Below are 21,481 nucleotides of genomic sequence, written 5' to 3' on the forward strand. Positions count from 1 at the left end.
ACCTAAAAAATGCCTATAGGAGCTGAGGATGACCAACTCATGCCAACATGGTCGTTGCCCTATCTCATTTTCTCACATTGACTGCACCAAATTTGAGTTATAAGAATTAACCAAGCTTATTATGCTTTATCCTATAAATACATAGATAAAAAAAATGTGTTCATTTTAAATATAATCATTTATTACATTAAATGAAGAATATTTTTAATATAATAATATAATGTGTACATTTTTTATGCTTATCTAATTTTTTTTTCTTATATAGTAGTGTCAATTGCTCGAACATTGTTTGGAGTGGGAAGGGGATGATAATTACGAGGTTTGAAGGGTTGTCTCATTTTTTGTTTACAAAAATATAAGAAATACTTTACCCCCATATGGCTATTAGACGGAAAAAAAGTATCTTACCCTTTGTAAAAACCATGCTAATGATGCGAAAAGAACAAATTTTATGAGGCTCGTGCGCTCAAAATCTTATTTACAAATGTGAAATAATATTTTTTTTTCCTCAACCATTTTAATAATGATGCAAACTAATAATTAGTATACATACATTAAATGCAATTTTTTTAGAATTCTAATTGACTATGTTTGGAAATTATGTTAATTTATTTATTTAATATTTCGACACCATGATTAAAAAAAAAAAAAGTAACATGCAAATAAGATAACAACTAAAATCCATCAATAAATCACCACTTTTGTGCTTAAAGAAAATTTACTTTTCTACAAATGGAAAAAAATGTTTATTGATTTCATTTAGATTTAAAAAAAAAATTGTCATTAATCTCAAATATGGTAGGGTGATGGTGAATAAGAAAATATTAGGCACATTATATATATCCAACTCTCCAATGGGCTTTGGACACTATTTTCTTAGAAAAAGAGAAAAAAAGAAAAGAAAAGAATTGTGCCTGAATTCATTAACCCTGCATTTATAAACTTGAATTCAAGTCTTGATTTTAAATTTATGTGAATTTGATGAAATCTAGTATAAATTTTATGTTATTAAATATGATAAATGGGACTCAAAAAGTAAATCACAATTCAAGAAAGCATCCAATTCAAGCCAATTTTTTAAACTATATTCTATTTTGTAAAGATATATTGTCATTTAATTTTCAAAAATATATACAACAAATATTTTGAAACAACATAATTATTTAAGTGTTTTTTTCTAAATTATCATTCATTTATTATATATATATATATATATATTTTTAAAATAATTTAATATGTTGTTATACTCATGTCAATTGATTGACCCGACTTTATCATTGGGTGTTGAATTCACTATTAAGTTTACTTTTTAAAATATACTCAAATTAAATGACTAATTTTGTTAAACTTAATTTATTAAATTAATGTTATTTTCTTAATTTATCTCATCAAAATTGAGTGGAAAGATAAATTTTTTTAATAAGAATAAAATTTAATTTTTTTATTAAACTCAACTATTCAACTAGCAGAAGATTTATTTTGTCCATAAAATTAAATTCTGTGATAATTTTTAAAAATAGAGGGAGTAAATGGGGTGCTGCGGTTTTCAACATACAACCCAAATGAAAAATCTATGAAAAGCCAGTGAAAATTCAACAAAAACTTGCCCAAAGTAAAAGTGATTAATGAGAAAGTGCAGCTCACGCTCCAAGGGGAGCGTGGAAAGGAAAAGGCATCCTCTGGCACCCCAAAAAGCAAGAACAATTTTGAAATGAAAAGGCATGGTCACGCAACAAGAAAGAAAGAAAGGAGAAAAAAGTAAAGAGGACAAAAAGCTTCCGTCCCTTCTTCTCCTTATTAAACACCCCCACCCCTCCTGCCCTTTTTCCAGCCTCCATTTCTCTACCCTTCCCTCTTCTTCCCACCAGCTCGCTCTCTCTCTCTCTCTCTCTCTCTCTCTCTCTCTCTCTCTCTCTCTCGTCGGAGACTCGCCGCTTCTCGTGACACAATCTGAAACCATATCCAGCTCCATGAGCTCACAATCCTTCAGAATAAAGTTTTGATTTGTTCTCTTCTTCTGCTGACCCCTTTTCTCTCATGACTTCTCTCTCTCATCGCCATCTCTCTCTGCGTTTCCCACGACGATGCGGTCTCCCCAGTCGCTCCGGAACGGCGAGTCTCCGTCCCCCCACCCCCGAATAGCCTCCACGCCTCCTCATTTCCAATCCACCGTGACCCTCCAGAAGCTCCGCCGATTCAACACCCTCATTCTCGTATTCCGCCTCGCCGCCTTCTGCTTCACCCTCACCTCCGCCGTCTTCATGCTCACCAACTCCCGCGACGCCGATTCCCCCCGCTGGTACGATTACGACGCCTTCAGGTCAGTCTTCTCTCCCTTCCCCCTCCAATTCCCCCGTTTGGTTCCCGAGAAAATCCATAGAAATAAAAAATTAAAATAAAATTCAAATTTTCCAGCCTATTCTTCTCCTCGTTAAGGATCTAATCACTAATCTCTCCATCAAACAATTTATTTATAAACCTAACACCACTACTTAATCTAGCTGATTTTTTCCCAAACACCACCATCAAAAGAAATTTTACTGAACCTAAAAAATCTTACTTTTTTTTTTTTTTTTCACAGGTTCGTACTGGCTGCGAATGCAATAGTGGCGGCGTACTCGATGTTCGAAATGGGGGCATCGGTGTGGGAGCTATCCCGGGGCGCGACGGTGTTCCCGGAGGCGCTGCAGGTGTGGTTCGACTTCGGTCACGACCAGGTGTTCGCATACCTGCTGCTGGCGGCTGGCGCGGCGGGGACGGCGCTGGCCAGGACGCTGAGGGACAACGACATCTGCTCAGAATCCGGCGCCTTCTGCGTGCAGTCGGAAATCTCGATCGCCATGGGATTCGCGGGATTCCTGTTCCTGGGGCTCTCCTCCCTCATCTCCGGTTTCAGGGTCGTCAGCTTCCTCATCAACGGCTCTCGTTTTCATCTGTAGACTAGGCAAATTTTAGGTGGAGGAATATTTGGGTAGAGCCGAGTGATGGTTTCCATTTTTTCTATCCAGCGCCGTACTCCTAACCCCTCTGTTTTGTCTTCAAGATTCAATGTTTTTAGGGATGCTGTTTTTGTTTTTGTTTTTGTTTTCGTTTTTGGTGCTGTATTTGATGTGGATGTGCATACGAGAGAGGGTGAAGTTTGTGTGTGTATTTATTCTTTCAATGACTTACTAATTTTTATTTTTTAAAAAGAAGGGTTATTGTTAGAATAATTGTTTTTAGTATTTGCACATTCGGCAAATTGATATTGAGTTACATAAAATCTAGTATGATTTATGTTATATACAATTTAACTTCGCATAAACATAATAGGAATGGTTCAGGCATGACGCAACTAACTATGAATGGTAGTTGGGATTGTGAATCTTCGATTAGAATTTGTTTGAATATTGATAAATTTAACATAATTTTTTTATTAAATTTTGTCTGGTTGGTAAATTTAAATATCAGAATTCCAAATCCAATTTCAGATTTTAAATTTAAATTTAAATAGATTTAAATAAATTTTAATATAAATTTAATTAAATATATATTTAAATCTAAAATCTCTTCAAACATAGATAATGAGAAATTATATAGACCCTCCATGCGTCCGTGTACCTACCTATTTCCTTAATGTCATACCTGTGGCAACTTGTTCCTACATTTATTAATATCAAAGAATGACTCATTATAATTATGGTAGAGGGGGAGGTACCTATATAATTTCTCTAAGATAAGTTTGCGAGTACGAATTTTTTATGCTTCTAGACACCACTGCAAGTTCTTATTCGGGGTCATATTTCCTAATTTACCGGAACATCTCAAATTCCTCTCAACTTAGATTTCAAATTTTCAATATTCACTTTATTTTTCAAAATACATAGAAGCAATCACAATTTTATTAAAGTTGTTCAAGAAAATGATCATTTTAACAAAATAAACATAGTATAAGAATTTAATAGCTTTAAAAAAACTATTTATATCCGATTTATTATTCATGAATAAAACAAATTTAAATTTAAATTTTTTTTATTTGCCTATTATATAAAATAGATTATAATTAATTATTTCTAAATTTTTCCTTAAAAATGTATGTATAGTCGTATCCTATTTTGTATTAGATGTAATAAAATATAATTTATGTTTGTGACTTTCTCATAAATTATTATATTCCCATATAATTTTTATTCCACTCCTCCCTTAATACATCCCCTTCCTGTTTCCCTTAATACAAGATGTGATTCAAATTTTTGAAGCGCCTGTAAAAGTAATTTGTTTCGACGTAAATTAAAATCAGCTTTACTATTTTATGATTGAAAAATAAGTTACATGCTTTATAATAAGCATAACCTTTTTGGTTTAATTACGTGATTTATTATTTTGATCATAGTACAATAATAATTCTTATTCTTACCGAATTTCAATAATAATTCTTATTCTTAGAATACCGAATTTACGTCGCCAAAAAATACTTATCCCCCTACCGCCCTGAATTCACTCGGGACATAGGCCTAAATCCGCAATACCAACTATTATAAAAAAAATATACAATTTTTCAAAAATAAAATTTGCATCTTTGTATTATTAAAATAACATAATTCGCCTTAATTTTAGTATAGTTACACATAAAATCCTTTTTTCTAGAAAAAAAAAAAAAGTACATTGAGAAGGATAGAGTAGATTTATTATCCTATGGATTAGTTGAGTGTTCAAAATGTCTTTAATACCATCTCTTCAAAAAAAAAAAAAGAAGTTATGAATAATTGAATGAAAATTTATACACATACATGTAGACACATTTATGTTTGCATATACATATACATACATGCATAAATACATATATACATAAATTTATTTATTTATATTTGGGGTAGGGCGAATTTTGAGTTGAAAAAAATACATTTTCTACTTATTGTCCCATGCCAATCAATTCATCCTAATTACGACCTTGAATTCGTTTAAAAACTCTGTATAGGGTTAGATCGGAGCGGGACATTCACCGGCATCCACTTACATTCCTACACCCACATAAAAGGGGTTGAAGAAATAGTCATATCAATAACCTCCCTTATTTAATTTTATTACTCTAATTGAGATTGAGAACATCTTGTAGACACCTCAATTTGTCTGGACTTATATAATAAAATTTAACAAATTTTATTTTACTAATGAAGGGGAAAAAAAAAAGAAATGAATTTGTACATTGGAAATTAAAGAAACAAAAGGCTGAGAAGATAAAAAAATAAATAAAAGGTGGGCCGACATCTTCAAGCTCCAAAATTCAAACTTGCAAAAAAAAAAAAAATTAGCAAACAAACATGTGAGAAATGTAGGAAATTGAGTTAAATACTGATTGATAAATTTAGTGTTGATTAACCAATCAATATTAAGTTGATTGTTTCCCCAAGCTTACAAATAAATGCTTTCTAAGGATGAGAAGACACAGAGAGACTAAAATCGAATCTCACAAACAATCACAGTAGCAAATTCACATACACACATTCATATAGAGAATTATAGAGAGGAAGTCATTCAGACAATTTTTGTAAGAAAAACAGAGAGTTCTGATCGAGAGTGAATTCAAAATTTCAGGAAATTGCTAGAGAATTGAAGAGCGGCAGAATTCAGAAGTTTTGAAGATTTGAAAAGTTAGAATTTGGACTTTGAGGATTGTAGATAGAATCAAAGGAGAGCTAGAAGGAGTGACATTGAATTTGAAGAATGGAGGAGTTGAAGATTAAGGTTGGTTCGTTTAATTTTTCTATTTAATTTGGCTTTTAAATTGCATGGAAATTCAGTGGTTTAAAATGAAAAAAGCTTGTTTAAATTGAAATTTTTGATCCAACTAGTTGACTTATTATTTGGATCAGATCTCTTGACCTGACCCATTAAAGTGGATCCGAATTGACAAGATCCATTGACCCACAACCCGTGACCCATTGGACTGGATCGACCCACTAATCCAAAATCTCTGACGTCATGCTGACGTCACTCTCCTATAGTGAATTTTAAAAAATAATAATATTAAAGTGAATCACGTGTCACCACTGTGGATTGACATGTGACCCACTAAACCCAACCAACAGATGAACTCAATTCAAATCGGTCTATTTTCCAAACAGCTAGTTTTAATTTATTTAATTTATTTTTAGTTTTTGATTAATTTTTAGTTTTAAAAAATTAGAAAAAAATAATAAAAAATCAAGAAAAATATTAAAAATTAAGAAAAAAAAAATATTTGAGTTATTAGGCCCAAGACAGTTCAAATTCAAGTCCAATTCAAACTCAAGCCCCCTAAATTAAGTCAGGTTTAGCCCAAGAAAATTTAAAGTCCAAACCCTCGATTGGATTTTAATTAAAGCCCAAGCTGAGCTTCAGCCCATCGAGTCAAGCCCATTCCTAAGTTGTTAGTTTGGTTTCAGACCCAATTCACTGCAAGTTACCCAAATTGAACCTAGTACATTTGGACTGAACCCAGACTTAGCCCAACGAACCTATACGGCCTAGTTTAATTGAATAAAAAATCCAATTCAATGGACTTTTGTTTAACAAGAAATTCTGGGAAGTTTTACCTAGAAAATTTGAGCAATTTTAATGTTCAAAACAGGTGCTGATATGCCTTTGCGGAGGCCTCTTTTAGGACAGCCCAAATTCAATTCAATCCTCAACGAAATAAAATTCTGGAGAACACTTCAAAGACCCTCCTAAACCTAAAGATTATGTACGGCTAAAAAAGGTCTATCCATAAGAATACACTATATATGGTTAAATTATTAAATGACAATAAAAAAAATGCTTAAAACATTTGACATTTATTTTTTTAAAATAATTTTCTTTTTTCAAATTTCATTATTGCTCTATTTGAAATTTGAAAAATATTAGAGAAAAGAAAGAAAAATATCAAAGAATCCATATTTGCATATTTGATTATTAAAAAAGGTGAAAAAAAATACCACAAATCTATGACCAAAGTTTTAATATTGCACATAATTTATATTTAATTTTTCTTTTTTTTTTTAAGTCTTACTAAATTTTTTTTTTTTTCATTTTTTATGCTGATTAATAGAAAAGAAAAATAGAAGGGAAAATGAACATCAATTCCCATTTTCATGGTTAAAAGGAACACCAAAATTTTTACACTTACCTTTCTTCGCTTCTTCGCTAAATTATTATACTGCCATACAATTTTTATTAAATTCTCATCTTATTCTACTTTTATTCCAAGCTTTTAAATTCTCATCTCATCTTATTCTACTTTTATTATACTGCCATACAATTTTTATTAAATTCTCATCTTATTCTACTTGTCTCCAAGCACACCCTTTAAAGCTTAGCATTTGAGAGTAATTCTCTATTGGAAGAAAAGCATAAGGAACTTTAAGCAAACTTCAAAATAAACACAAATTCCAAATCAACATTTGCAATTACATCACGCTACCATCTGATGAGATCCATAACATGACATGATATTAGTTTCCATTAATTCTTGCAAGACCAAGCACCTCTGCACAATCATTTCAACAAAGGTTCTCAGTTGCCTTCATATTTTGGGTCAGCCACAACATAATGGTAAGCAATTACCAAAACAAATATAAAGATGCCAAGCAAATTGGCGCAAAAGCCGAGGTCTTCATCATCAAACATCTGCATCAGCACCAAGAAAACCCTACCATATTAAAATCAGAGGCCATAACCAAAACAAGAAAAACATTAGTTCACTGAATTTTGTGCTTTCTAAACAACCCAACCCCCAAAAGGGGGAGGAGGGGGGGAAGGGAAGTCGATGCTTTATTACTATTTATAGCACCAGCAAGTCAGCAACACATTCGTCGTTGCCAAATGTCTCATCTCAAATATATCTTGCAGGTTATCATGTCTTCCACAACATTCCAAACCCAGGTTCCTTTGGCATCCCTATTGTACATTGCAGTACTGACAACCATGCTATTTTATGACTTTTCTCCTTTACCTGTCCTCGAATATTGTTTCCAACCCCCAGAAAGATAAAAAAATCCTAGCGATGCTATCCCCATCTTGTTCTCAGTGCACTCAGATTTTATTCTATCCTTCTCTTATTCTCACTTGTTTCCATCAACATTTTCATTTTTTCATTTTCACTAATATTTGCTTTTTGGCTGAAAACAATTTGAATAAAAGCACTGTTCTTACTATCAACGAAGGTATGCAATTGGTAAAGGAAAATTGTCCAGAAACAGATTCAGATTCTAATAAAGCTATTGTTCTTGAAATTCAATTGCATATTTGAGGTGACTGAGATGTGAAGGTGCAATATATTTTTAGGGAAGGGAATTGGCGTACAGAGTGGACTGCAAACAGGGTTCTTGATGGTAAGCGTACTGTGGTCTCTCCTTAATAATCCGTTAGGGTAGGGCACTATTGCTAGAAGATGCTGTTGGGTTGTTTTTCCTTGTTTTTGCATAGTTTTGCTTTCTTTCTTCGGGCATAAGCCCCATTTAGTACCCAATGGAAAACAAAAATAAATAAATAAATAAATAAAAGCGCAGCGGCCACTATAGACTCTCAAGGACTAAAAATGACCACTAAAAACACTAGTAGTCCCGCATCAATTTTTTAACTAATGAGCAACATCACATCCTAAATATGTTGGGACAGTTCCTTTGAAATCAAAGAAAAAAGAACACCAGTGACGTTTCCTTGATGTAAACAGTGTACTTGTGTGATCCTGGGCTTCAGCCCCATTATATGTTTCCTGCTCTCAGCCTCAAAAGAATCTCCTTCTTGAGTGTTGGCAATGTCTAACCAACTACACCCCTAATAGCGAGTAATCAAGATGTCGATATTGGCTTCAATCCTTTTTTGAGTAAAAAACACATCCTTTAACCTAAAGGAACCAATCTGGTCTCGCCTGTGTTACACCAACTTCCACCAATTTGCACTATGTTGGGTCATTTACATGAATCCCTTTCCACCAATTCGTGCAACCAAGGGCATTTCCTTCCACTAGCTTGAAGGCTGTTAAATCCTTCCTCGCTACCTCATTTTAAGATATTTTAGGTCTACCCCTTCCTCTTCTAGTACCACTAACACCAACTAGCTCGCTCCTCCTCACTAGTGCACTACTTGACCTATGTTTCAAATACCCAAACTGTTGTGCAACACGCCAACAATCACCCAGGTCTAATACCGATTGTTGTTCTCAACAATCAGCCCTCAGAAACCAATTGTCAGCGCCGAGTGTGCATAGCGGAAGACCTCACACAAACTCTCCTTTGAAACAATCAATGGAACAAGCCCACAAGCAAGCACTCGATGATAAACTATACGAACCTAGCAATCACTCAACAAGGAGAATCAATGAAAGCAATAATCAAACACAAAAATTCATGTGGTTCAACAATCTGCCTACGTCCAAGGGAGCAACACCTCTTTTCACTATCAATGAAGCTTACACCAAGCTTTGAAACTTAGTTGAAGCTTAATCTCTCTAGGGTTACATAATAATACAGAATACCTATAGATGATCTAAAACACTTACTTAGCAATCCCCCGCAGAAAATTCCTCCAATTAGCCCAATCTACTCATCTCGGATTCGAAAATCCGTTACTTGCGCTGACTGAAATCGTCGATAGTTTGGAGCAGAAAGAAACATCTTGCAGCTATTGCCTAAAATTGTCAACGGCTACACCCCAAACCGTCGACAATTTGCCTTCAATGGCTGCACCCTACATCTCTCTCTTGGTCCCTCGCTTCACGGCGCTTTCCCAGTACATGTGTTCCACTCAAAATATGAGCCACATTCCCAACAATCTCCACCTTGGCGAATATTCACCAATTAGGAGAAATATGAAAGCAAAATCCCCCCACTGCTCCACCCGAGCCAGTAGATTGGGACCCGCCTCTCCTCTTAACACTTAGAGAGTAAACCAAATCTAAGCAACACTTGAACTTGACTGTGGTAACAGGAACTCCACCTAATTGAACACCCAGCTCCTTGAACGATCCTTTGAACAAAAAAACCACATTGGCAGCCTTTGCCTCTACCAAGAACTCCGATCCAATTTTAACTGGCGCACCCTGAGATTGTACCCTAGACTTCCAACAATTAGGCTTTCCCACAACGTACCCCGTTGTAAGCCTCCTATCATCCAAGTCCCTAGAGTAGCCTCCATTTACGAATCTCACAACTGAAGGATCCCTCTGTTGCCCGTTGAAGTACAACAACTGTACTAGCGTAGGAAACCTTTGACACAACCCGAACATCATCATTCGTCCTTGAGTACTAAGCGGTAGACTGTTTACTTAAATTCGTCAACGGTGTACCGAAGACCGATTTAACATTAACTATACTAAACCTTTCCAACACCTGATTCCCAAAACCACCTTAAGATAACCACAATCGTTGTGTAGTTTTGTTCATACAGCCGCCTTGAGATAACACCAATCTCCCTGCAGCTATGACTACAAAATCACCACGAGATAATCTCAATCTCCCTGTAACTTTAACCTTGCGAATCTCCAACCCAAAAACACTATTGGCAACACCCTTTCATGTCAACTTCCTTTCTCAACAGAGTCCCCGACTGACATACCTCAGTCGGAACCTTCCCAGCAATCGGCATGTCACTCGCATAAAATCACAGAATACTTGCCCACTTGCAACCTACCTCCCTCTCCCTTTTTGGGAGCACCGCCAACCCCTCTGTCTGATTCTTATATAGTACCTTCATCTCCTCCACCACAACACCTGTCCATCTATCCTTCTTCTGACCGTGCATTGCCTTCTGAAATGTAGTAGGATCCTTCCTAGTAATAATGGTTGCATAAGACATCATATCACACTTTGGTGGTGACCAGATAGTGCCTTTGAACCCATTGTAATCCTACTAGTCTCCAAAGATGGAACTCCCTGTATTATAACCAATGTCATCTCAACACTTGAGTCTGAAACTCCACCTACATCACAATCTCCTTTCTGTCTAGTTTATCATGTGATACTGTAAGTCTCCTGAGTTAGAACTCCCTACACTCTTGCCCTGAGTCTCCAACTCCATTTGCACAACATGCTCATTGCTGTTACTGCAGCTTTCTGGCACCTGTTTCTCTTCATCTACCTGAGTATGTTGTCCCATGGCTTTAACACGTAAAGTCATGTCTCCACCAATCGCCACCTTGTTTGTCATTGGATCATCAAACTTGAACCCATCTTTCTTATATACCAGAAAGATGCACTGTTCGGACATAACACCAAGCCTAGATCTCACCTCACTAGAAACGTGCATAACTGGACCTCCAAAGTCTACCACATAACCAACCCAAGCTTCTTCTGCAACTCTCCCATCTAGTGATACCTTTGGCGATCGATTAACCGAAAAACAAGCCATACTCGCTGACTGCACCAAGAAGTTCCTTGCAAGCCCTACATACACCACATCGTGTTCACAAAACTCCTTGAACACTCGTGTACTCAGAACTCTCTTGGTCTGGTACTCCACCTCAGCCACAAGTTATACCTGGCAAGCATCTCCAACTCATGTCACATTAGATACCCCCAAATCTTTCGTGATATCCTCACGAAATACCCATGTCCAACCCGTGATGCTGCCTTCATCGGTTCCCAAATACCCGTAACAATGCAGTTAAGAATACCCACCATTTTGTGTGTGGTTGCATTACATAAAATGGTATTACTTGACTGCTCCACCTACAATTGTGTTACCCTACAATGTATAAAGATTCTCTACTATCCTCTGTCCCTTCATCACCATCAATACGCCATCACACACCATCATCATCCCGTCTTTAGACTCGTAATTATACCCGTTACAATCCAAAGCACCCAATGATATCACGTTCTTCCGTAGATCAGGTACATGTCTTACCCCATACAGCGTCCTTACCACACCATCATACATCTTGATCCTGATATCCCCCATTCCGACAACTTTGCAGACTGCACCATTTCCCATCAGAACGAAATCAGGAATCACCAAACTGTAAGTAGTGAACCAGGCTTTGTTGGGCGTCATGTGAAAAGAACTTCCCAAGTCTAGGATCCAAGAACTCGTGAGGCGTTCTGAACCTGATGAAACAGAAAGCACCTCATAATCACTGCTCCTCGAATCTCCTTCCACTACATTCGTGAATCTTGACGAATCCTTTTGAGCTTTTGCCTTTCCCTTCTCCCACTGTGGACACTCCAATTTTATGTGCCCTAGTGTCCTGACTTAAAACAGTGAATGTCCTTCCTCCTCCAGGACTGAGTTTTATTACCACTCGATCCACTCAAGGACTTGCCTCTCCCACAATCTTGATTACCCTTCGCCACAAGCCCTTCACCATGTGAACCCTTATCGCTGGCCTTTTTCCTTTGATGGAACCCCAGCAATGCACTCGTGATGTCCTCCAACTCTAGGATTTCTTTCTCCCAAGTCAGCGTAGTAACCAAATTCTTGTACATAGGCGATGTAGGTAAGGAATTCAACAGCATCAACGCTATGTCCTCTTCCTCGAACTTCACATCAACTCACCCCAAATCACTAATGATCTGATTAAATGTGTTGATGTGTTGAGTCAAGTCTGAACCCTACGCCATCTTAAGCCAATATAACTTTTTCTTAAGACACAACTTGTTCGTTAAGGACTTGGACATGTACCAACGCTCTAGTTTTAGCCAAATCGCTGGCAACAAGTCTTCATCCATGACGTGATACAACATGTCATCAGCCAAAGATAACCTGATAGTGGACACAATCTTCGCTTCTAGCTCATTCCAAATTGCATAGTCCATGCTTTCCGACTTCTTTCCATATAGACCCTTCACCATCCCTTGCTGCACCAGCAAGTCCTTCAACCTCCTCTGCCACAGCCCAAAGTTCCCCATTCCATCAAACTTACCAACCTCGAACCTTACAAAAGAAATCCCAGCCATTGAGAACTAATAGCTTTGATACCAATTGTTGTGCAACACCCCAATAATCACCCAGGTCTGATACCGATTGTTGTTCACAACAATCAGCCCTCAGAAACCAATTGTCGGTGCCGAATGTAGGCAGCAAAAGACCTCACACAAACTCTCCTTTGAAATAATCAATGGAACAAGCAAGCAAGTACTTGATGATGAACTATAAGAGCATAGCAATTACTCAACAATGAGAATCAATGAAAGCAATAATCAAAATACAAGAATTTAAGTGGTTCGGCAATTTGTCTACGTCCACAGGAGCAACAACTCTTTTCACTATCAATGAAGCTTACACCAAACTTTGAAGCTTACTTGAAGCTTAATTTTTCTAGGTTACATAATAATGTTTATATAACAATTTAATGCGTATAGAAGACCTATAGTTGATCTAAAACACTTCTGTAACAATCAGCCAGAGAAAATCCCTCTGATTAGCCCAATATACTGATCTTGGATTCGAAAATCCATTACTTGAGCCGACTAAAACAGTTGGTTTGGAGCAAAAAGAAATACCTCGCAACTACTGCCTAAAACCGTCAACGGTTTACCTTTAATGACTGCACCCTGCATCTCTCTCTTGGTTCCTCGCTTTACAATGCTTTCCCCGGTACATGCGTTTTACTCAGAATATGAGCCACATCCCCAACACAAACCATCTAACTAAGTCACGCTTTCCTTATCTTATCTTCTACTAGTATTATGCCTAACTTACTACAAATACATTCATTCCTTAATTTATCCTTTAATATTATACCACTCATCCACCTTAGCAAGGTGATTTCACCCACTTTCACTTTTCGAATATGTTATTTCTTAGTTGCCCAGCATCCTAATCCACATATAGCATGGTGGGCTTCATAACTGCCCTGTCAAACTTTCCTTTAAATTATGATCACATTCTACAATCACACAACACATTCTCAAAGCATTCTTCCACTTTACATATATCAATAATTGGTGTGGCACTTGCAAGATACGATAAATTCAACCATCACTGTTTCTATACTTCGCTTTATAATTAAAAAACAAATTTATTTCATGAACAATATTCTCTCCTTTCCAGGACAAACACAAGTTCACATAGCATTTTCACAAGATAAACTCAAGAAATTTTTTGATGCCCAAGTCAATGTACAAAGAGATACAACTCAAAGCAACTCTCAAACAGTGGAACTGTTATCAATCCAAAATCCAAACTTTCACACATAATTGTCACGTCTATGACCTATTCAACCTAAATTTGCAGAATAAATATAAAAAAAGACACCATTCTCTTGCAGTGACAAAAATGCTCCACACATCTTAAATCATTGATTTATTTTATTTTTAAAAAAAAATTTGTGTTGGAGTCCAAAATGATCTTATCAACCTAGAAGATACTAGAGACTGTTATTTCAAAATCATGGCTAACTTTGTGTTTTATTAGAGAGAAAGGGAAGGAGAAAGGGACTGGAAGGAAAAGGAGAGTGGAAACTTCCTTTTCCTTTGTTTTCTAGGATTGAAAATTGACAAAAGAAAACAAATGAAAATGGACCTTTCTGCTCCTTCCAAATTATCCCTTCAAAAAGAGGGTGCCAAATGGTTAGAAAGAAGCTTACTCATTAATTCAAGTAACCAATCACTTTTCCTCCTACCATTTTCCTTCACTTTGTTGACAGAAAGTCAGGGTGGTGGCCAACGTTCTAACAATACATTCCCCTATTCCACCTGCAGTTCATCCCCCACCCCACCCCACCCCACCCCACCCCCCGAACAAAACAAAACATAAAAATAAAGTAAAATAAAAATAAAAGGTAGTATCATCTATACATCCATTTGATTGCTACAAAGCCTCTCTATCTGAAATTATACATGAGAGGCCATCATGTGTTTTTTCTCAGAATCTCAGCTCACATTCCTTCCAACATTCCTATTGTCCTCCATTCGCAGTATTCTCACTAGTCTTGCAGCAGATAAACAAACCATCCTATGACTATCCAAACCTATCCTCAAGATATTATCCCATTTTCTTACATTCGATTTTACCAACTTCAAAATATTTGCTTTTAGGGAAGCCAAAATACGTGAGCACCTGCGTGAGCGGCAATCTTTCTAAAGCTCCCACGAGCAAGAAGGCTAAAGCCCTTACTATAGATAGGGCACCCTTTATTGAAAACTCAGGTTTCACTTTTTTTTTTTCTACTAATCTGCTCAAGCATGCAAAGAAAGCAACAAGCCAGAAAAGCCCTCTATATTCTATTAGTAAAGCCTAGATGCCCTTTACTAATAGAATAAAACTTGCGCCCTTTACTAATATAATAGAAGGGTGTTTAGTGCGAGCTGTAGCTTTACAACGATAGGGCTTAGATAGGTCCCTTCTTCATTATCATTAGCAGGTTGCTTGAGCACATTTTCCCCTTTCTATTCATAAGGTTGTCAAAAGGAGAACAAAATGTTCAATACTTCTATTTTCCAAGTACCAAAAATTTGAACTAAAAGCATGCCACCATTACTGGTTTGAAAGCATTTATGCACAGTATCCATTCCCTGCCCATGATTTGTTCCTCCATTTCGGACCATTATTAACACAAAAATAAATGAACAAACTACTGAGCACATATCTCTAACATCAATTTTCAAAATTTCTTCATATATTTCATGCATACTTCTAATCCAAAACTGTCATCAACTGCTAACTCAAAAGTATATCTCCATAGACTAACTGAAGATTTACACTTGCCTCAGCACAAATCTTATCAACCATTGCATACATATAACATAAGACTTTGTCCTAAATATATAGCAACAGTTCATTCACAATCAAATCACAAAAGAAAAAAAAACTCAAGTGCAATTTTCCCTTGATGTAAAGGACAGACAAATATAAGTGAGCAAGATCATGTATCACAGCCTGTACAAAGGTTGACCTGCAAGGATGGAGGCATTCAACTCTTTAAACTGACATGCTACCGTCTTCAAAAGAATATCCTTGTCTAGTATGGGGCACATGAAGCCAACTTTTACCACCAATAAGGGAAGATTTAGATTAATTTTTTTGAATGAAAAAAAAAATATATATTCATAAGAGGTTACAAATGGGGAGGAAAGCTATCCTAAAAATAAAAGACAACACACCCTTTTGAACATCAATTTCATACTCCAATAATGTTGCAAATAACCAAAAGAAATACCCCCAAAAAATACCAAGAGAAAAAACGCAAATGAGGCTAAGAACACGACACTATCCAAAGCAACTAAGAAGCATACTTATCATTGAAAGTCCTTCATTCCTTTTGATCCATAGCACCCAAAGAATAGCAAACCATAGCATCATAAAGGACCTATCCTTTACCAAGATGGATATAGATCTGTTTTTTGGTTTCAATGCTTTACGAAAGAACATCAGAGTCTCAAATTTCAAAAATTTTGGCAAAATTTTCAGATTTCTAGGAGGGTTCGAAAGGAAATCAGGCTTCAATTTCCATTTTGCAACATTTTTGCCAAAATTTCAAAATTCCAAAAGAAAATTGGGAAATAAAAGGGGGAAATTTTTAGGTTTTTCATTTTGTTTTATAAATTGTTCACATAATTTATTTTAATATTTCCCAAAGTTTCACTCAAAATTTCCATAATTTCTTACAAATTTCTGATGTTTCTTCCATAAATTGATAACCCTCGGAATTTCCATCGAAATCAAAATTTTAGTCCTTGGAACCAATCTAGACTCACCATGTGATAAGCTCATATGTACTCCCATGAATAGTGCATGACACTAATGGGTACGCAACACTTGAGTTACAAATGGTAAACCCAAATAAGATCTTTTCCAAGACATATGCAAATTCCTATAACATTTTCACATTGTCAAATTAAGAAATTTAAATCCAATGTGGCATCATTCTCATGTTAACCAAGATAATACAAATATAAATTCATTGTTTAAATGTCTTTTTTGGATATCACATCTAAAGTCGTGCTATCTACTACATAGATTTGATTCCATTTTCACTAAATGCCTTGACAGCAAACTATTCCTCAAATGACATTATTTCTAAGCATCTCACAATCCACATTCCTTTTGGCCTTTCTATTTGTCTTTTGAAGCTTGTAAATTAAAACCAAATCACATCACTAGTAACATCTCTAATCCAATGGGAGATAACCATCTCACAACTTTCTCCATCCTATCGTCAAATTGATCCTATTACTACCTTTTCATGAGTGGTGATTACAGTCTTGAAACACAATGGAAATATACATGGTTTGACACATGAGAGGTAGAAATAGATTTGCAAAAGTGATAAAGAATCAAGGATACCGACAAGGGCAGTCAGATCACACTATGTTCTTCAAACAGTCCAATGAGGGAATAAGGATCATCCTAATTGTGTACGCCGATGACATCATTCTCACTGGAGATGACACGGGAGAGATGGAGAGATTGAAGAAGATCTTAGCCACAAAGTTTGAGGTAAAAGACTTGGGTCAAATGTGACATTTCCTATGAATGGAGGTCACCAAATCAAGGAAGGGAATTAGTGTCTCCCAGAGAAAGTATGTACTTGACCTTTTGACCGAGACAGGCATGCTTGGTTGTAAACCAAGCGATACTCCTATTGAGGCAGTAAAAAGAACGGAAGACATTGGAAAGCCTGTGGATAGAGAGAGATATCAGAGACTAGTAGGTAGATTGATCTACCTCTCTCACACTAGACCTGGCATTGCTTTCTCTGTAAGTGTGGTCAGTCAACACATGCACTCACCAAAGGAGAGTCACCTAGAAGCAGTATATAAGATTCTCAGATATCTAAAAGGCTCTCCAGGGCGAGGATTATTCTTCAAGAAAGGTGATAGTAAGAAGGTAGAGATCTACATAGATGCGGATTGGACAGGATCAGCAGAAGATACAAGGTCTACTACCGGCTACTATACCTATATTTGGGGAAATCCAGAAACATGGAGGAGTAAGAAGCAAAGTGTGGTAGCCAGAAGTAGTGCCGAGGTGAATTCAGAGTTGTTGCACAAGAGATGTGTGAATGGTTGTGGTTATAAAAACTTTTGGAAGAACTACACATCACAGTAGAGCTCCCCCATCAAACTCTATTGCGACAATAAAGCCACCATTAGTATTCTCATAATCCTGTTCAGCACGACAGGACTAAACATATAAAAGTAGACAAACATTTTATAAAGGACAAAATTAAGAAGGGGACAATTTGCATGACCTATATCCTTACAAGAGAACAATTAACAAATATTTTCACTAAGACATTACAGAGATCTAGCTTTGAAGAGTTTATTTGCAAGTTGGACATGATCAATATCTATGATCCAACTTGAGGGAGAGTGTGGAATGACGGCCAGCAGTGTGAATGACGGGAACGGTTGGTGAATGACGGCCAGTAGTGTGAACAACAACCACGGTTGGTGAATGACAACCACCTAACCATGGTAGGTGAGCCACTGCCACCTACCATGAGATCTTGCCACAAGCCAAAGACTACAAATTGAGACCCCCACCAAAGCTAAACTACACATCTCAACTACAAGTTGTGTCCTCTTCTGTTTTTCCATGTTTTATTCTCTGTGTACATGTTAAATAGGGACCCGAGTATGTAAAGAATACACAATTGAATATAAAATTGATTCATTCTCATTCTCTACAGTAACACATGGTATGGATAATTTGGAAGTAGATTTTGGCTTAACTACTCTACCAAGAAGTAAAGGACAGGTCCTTTACTTGTAGGTACCAATCTAGACTGATCATATCCTACACTCATACCTACTCCCGGGAGCAGCACAGCCCGTAACAGGTGTAGCCCTTGCATAACACATGGCATGAGTAATTTAGATGTAGACTTGGGCTTCATTCCTCTACCAAGAAGTAAAGGACAAAAGGAACCAATCCAGACTCACCATTAGACTCACATCTACTCCCGTGAATAGCACACATGACTATAATGGGTGCAGCCCTTGAGTAACACATGGCAAGCCCAAATTTCCTTTCCAAGACAACTGCAAGTTCATGTAACATTCTAATAGGATATTTTGATCCTACGATGTCCAGTCTCTTGCGGTAACCAAAATGCTACAACTCTAAAATCATTGCCTTTTATTGTTCAGTGTCTAACGTGATCTTATCTACTCCCCACAGATTACTAGCTTGGCTCCCCTGTTGGACTTGTAAATAAGTTCAGAATGCTATTTCAAATTCATGGCTATTGAAACTTAACACTGCATTTGGCAGGAAAGAAACGGAGAAAAAGGGTGGTAGACAGAAAAAGGATAATCTGAAATTTTCTTTACCCTTATTTTGCAGGACTGAAAACTAAGAGAGGGTAGTAGATAGAACTCTCTACTCCTTCCCAGTTAAAATGGTCGGGAAGAAAATTGCAACAGTATAGATTGCCTTTTTCTTTCCACATTTTCCAGTTTCCTCAATTCCCCTTCCTTCCTACCAAACACAGTGTAAAAATTAAAACAAGCACATGATGAAATAATATGCATTCACCAGAAGCGCCTTTTGGTTTTTGCAGAAAACAGACCGTAAATAAAAAATAAATAAATAGGATGACGATCGCAGTGGGATTCGAACCCACGACCTTTAGATCCGGAGTCTAACGCGATATCCACTCCGCTATGCGATCGGGTGCGCTAGATGTCAAACCTTCACATACATGTTCGTGTTCTCTGAGCACCAAATTAAAATGACAAACATACAAAATCACTAGGGTTTTGCACGCAACAACAAAGAAAACGAAAGGATCTTAAATAACTGATCAAGATGGCACTACTCAATAACAGTATCTCCAATCTGCTCTGCCCGGGAAAAAGAAATAACAAAAAATATAAATACAAATAAAACCTCTAAAATCTGCTCTGCGATCACAAATCAATGTAACTAAGAAGAAGAAGAAGAAGAAGAAGAAGAATGCATCATCAACATACCTTTCTGGTGATCGTTCACGAAACGCCAAAGTGCAAGCAGATCAACGAGGCAGAAACCTTTTCTGCTTGCTGATCAACTTCGTTGACGTTGACGACCTCAGGGCTTAAGAAATTTAGTGTTTCGCTTCGTAAGTCGTAATTGCGGCCCTCTCTATTCCTTAAATTGGGGCGGAGTCGCAATAGAGGGTCCTATTCTACTTTGCTTTTCAGTTGATTCAAGTTTTCATTACTTTTTACCTCATTTAAAAATTTTTAAAGGCCCGTTTAAAATTTTTTTGAAAAAATGTAAAACAAAAACTATCTTTATCTCTAAATACTCTTTGTTATTATTTTTTTAAAAAAATATTTTTATATTCATCTATGTTATCTTAAAATAGCTCATAATTACTCATAATCACCTCAAAATAATCCTATAATTTATCAAATTTATTCTTATAATTATTTTAAAATATTCATAAAATTAATCATAATTATATCAAAATGTCCTTATATTTTTAATTCTTATTTTTTAAAAAAATTTAAAAAAAATGAAAAAATATAGAATTGTAGAGCACACACATAATGTGTGCCCATGACTAGTTTTTCTTTGTGTGTGTATGTTTTTTAAAAAAATTAAATGTTTGTTGATTAAAAGTTAGTTTTGAATAATTATAAAAAATAAATATGATTTAATTATAGGGGCATTTTGGGATACTTATGGATAGTTACAGGATATTTTTGGAACAATAATAGGTAGTTATGAGAATAAATTTGATATTTTTGAAAAAAAAAGCACCAAACAGGAAATTAAAATTGAAAAATGAAATAAAAATTATTACTTACATATACTTAAAAAAAATACTATTAATGCTATATTTTAAACTTTGATTTATGTGATTGTCTTTTAATTTACTAAATAATTATGCTATCAATAGTTGAGAAGATTAAAATTAAAAAAATGACACTCATTCATATATTAGATTTTAAATAATTTTAAAAAAATATTTATGCGAAATGACATATTATTTTTGTTAAATTAAACTACTCCTAAAATTCTAAAGGGAAAAAAATGATAGTCCTTTAAGTGACAAAATATAACATTCCAAACTTACTCTTTACTATACATTCATTCAAAATGAAAATTCTACTTATACCCCTAAACTCAAGTTTGAATGTTCGGTTCACTTGCCTCTACAAATTTCAATGGCCATCTATTTTCCAAATCAATTTCCAATTGTAACTATCACAAAACCCTTCAACTTCCGCTCTCGGCCTTATGCATAGTGTGGTAGCCTAAACATCAACAATGGAAGTCCAAACATTTCAGGTGGTATATGTGTTTGCCCATGGTATGGATGATCATTTTGTTTATATGCCTATAAATAGGCTCATATGGTACCTACTATTGGGGAAAACCAATGGTGATCACAATCTTAAGCCACTAGAAAACATCAACTTTTCTTTGTCTCCACAAGAGTAATATATAGGTTAGTTGAATTACCTTAGTTGCTTCTGATGGTGAATATGTGCTCAATTTGCAACAAAATTTAATTGAAATTTATTTGTATGCAATTTTCAATTTCCCCAATTAAGCTAAATGTAGTCTTAAATTCTTAACTCTTCTATCAAGTTTTTGTCTCTATAAA

General features: G+C 35.8%; 2 protein-coding genes and 1 non-coding gene across 3 annotated transcripts; 1 reads left to right on the forward strand and 2 right to left on the reverse strand.

The window, feature by feature from the left end:
- The first annotated feature begins 1,601 nt into the window (after positions 1-1,601).
- Positions 1,602-3,212, forward strand: LOC131166323 (CASP-like protein 4C1). Its single transcript, XM_058124770.1, has 2 exons — positions 1,602-2,320; positions 2,582-3,212. Exons 1-2 carry the CDS (start codon positions 2,085-2,087, stop codon positions 2,937-2,939), a joined length of 594 nt encoding a protein of 197 aa, XP_057980753.1. The 5' UTR covers positions 1,602-2,084; the 3' UTR covers positions 2,940-3,212.
- Positions 3,213-7,258: 4,046 nt separating this feature from the next.
- On the reverse strand, positions 7,259-7,626 carry LOC131167109 (dolichyl-diphosphooligosaccharide--protein glycosyltransferase subunit 4A-like). The gene has a single exon (XM_058125923.1). It carries the CDS (start codon positions 7,624-7,626, stop codon positions 7,513-7,515), a length of 114 nt encoding a protein of 37 aa, XP_057981906.1. The 3' UTR covers positions 7,259-7,512.
- Positions 7,627-19,482: 11,856 nt separating this feature from the next.
- On the reverse strand, positions 19,483-19,555 carry TRNAR-CCG (transfer RNA arginine (anticodon CCG)). The gene has a single exon. It is a non-coding gene; the product is annotated as a tRNA-Arg (tRNA).
- Between the last annotated feature and the right edge of the window lie 1,926 nt (positions 19,556-21,481).

This window comes from Malania oleifera, chromosome 10 (genome assembly GCF_029873635.1).
Source record: "Malania oleifera isolate guangnan ecotype guangnan chromosome 10, ASM2987363v1, whole genome shotgun sequence".
Classification (NCBI taxonomy): Eukaryota; Viridiplantae; Streptophyta; class Magnoliopsida; order Santalales; family Ximeniaceae; genus Malania; species Malania oleifera.

Bases quoted from the DNA above. Each gene is read 5' to 3' on its own strand.
- LOC131166323 (XM_058124770.1), top strand. From the start codon at position 2,085: ATGCGGTCTCCCCAGTCGCTCCGGAACGGCGAGTCTCCGTCCCCCCAC. The intron at 2,321-2,581 runs GTCAGTCTTCTC...TTTTTTTCACAG, and splicing joins TACGATTACGACGCCTTCAG to GTTCGTACTGGCTGCGAATG.
- LOC131167109 (XM_058125923.1), bottom strand. From the start codon at position 7,626: ATGTTTGATGATGAAGACCTCGGCTTTTGCGCCAATTTGCTTGGCATC.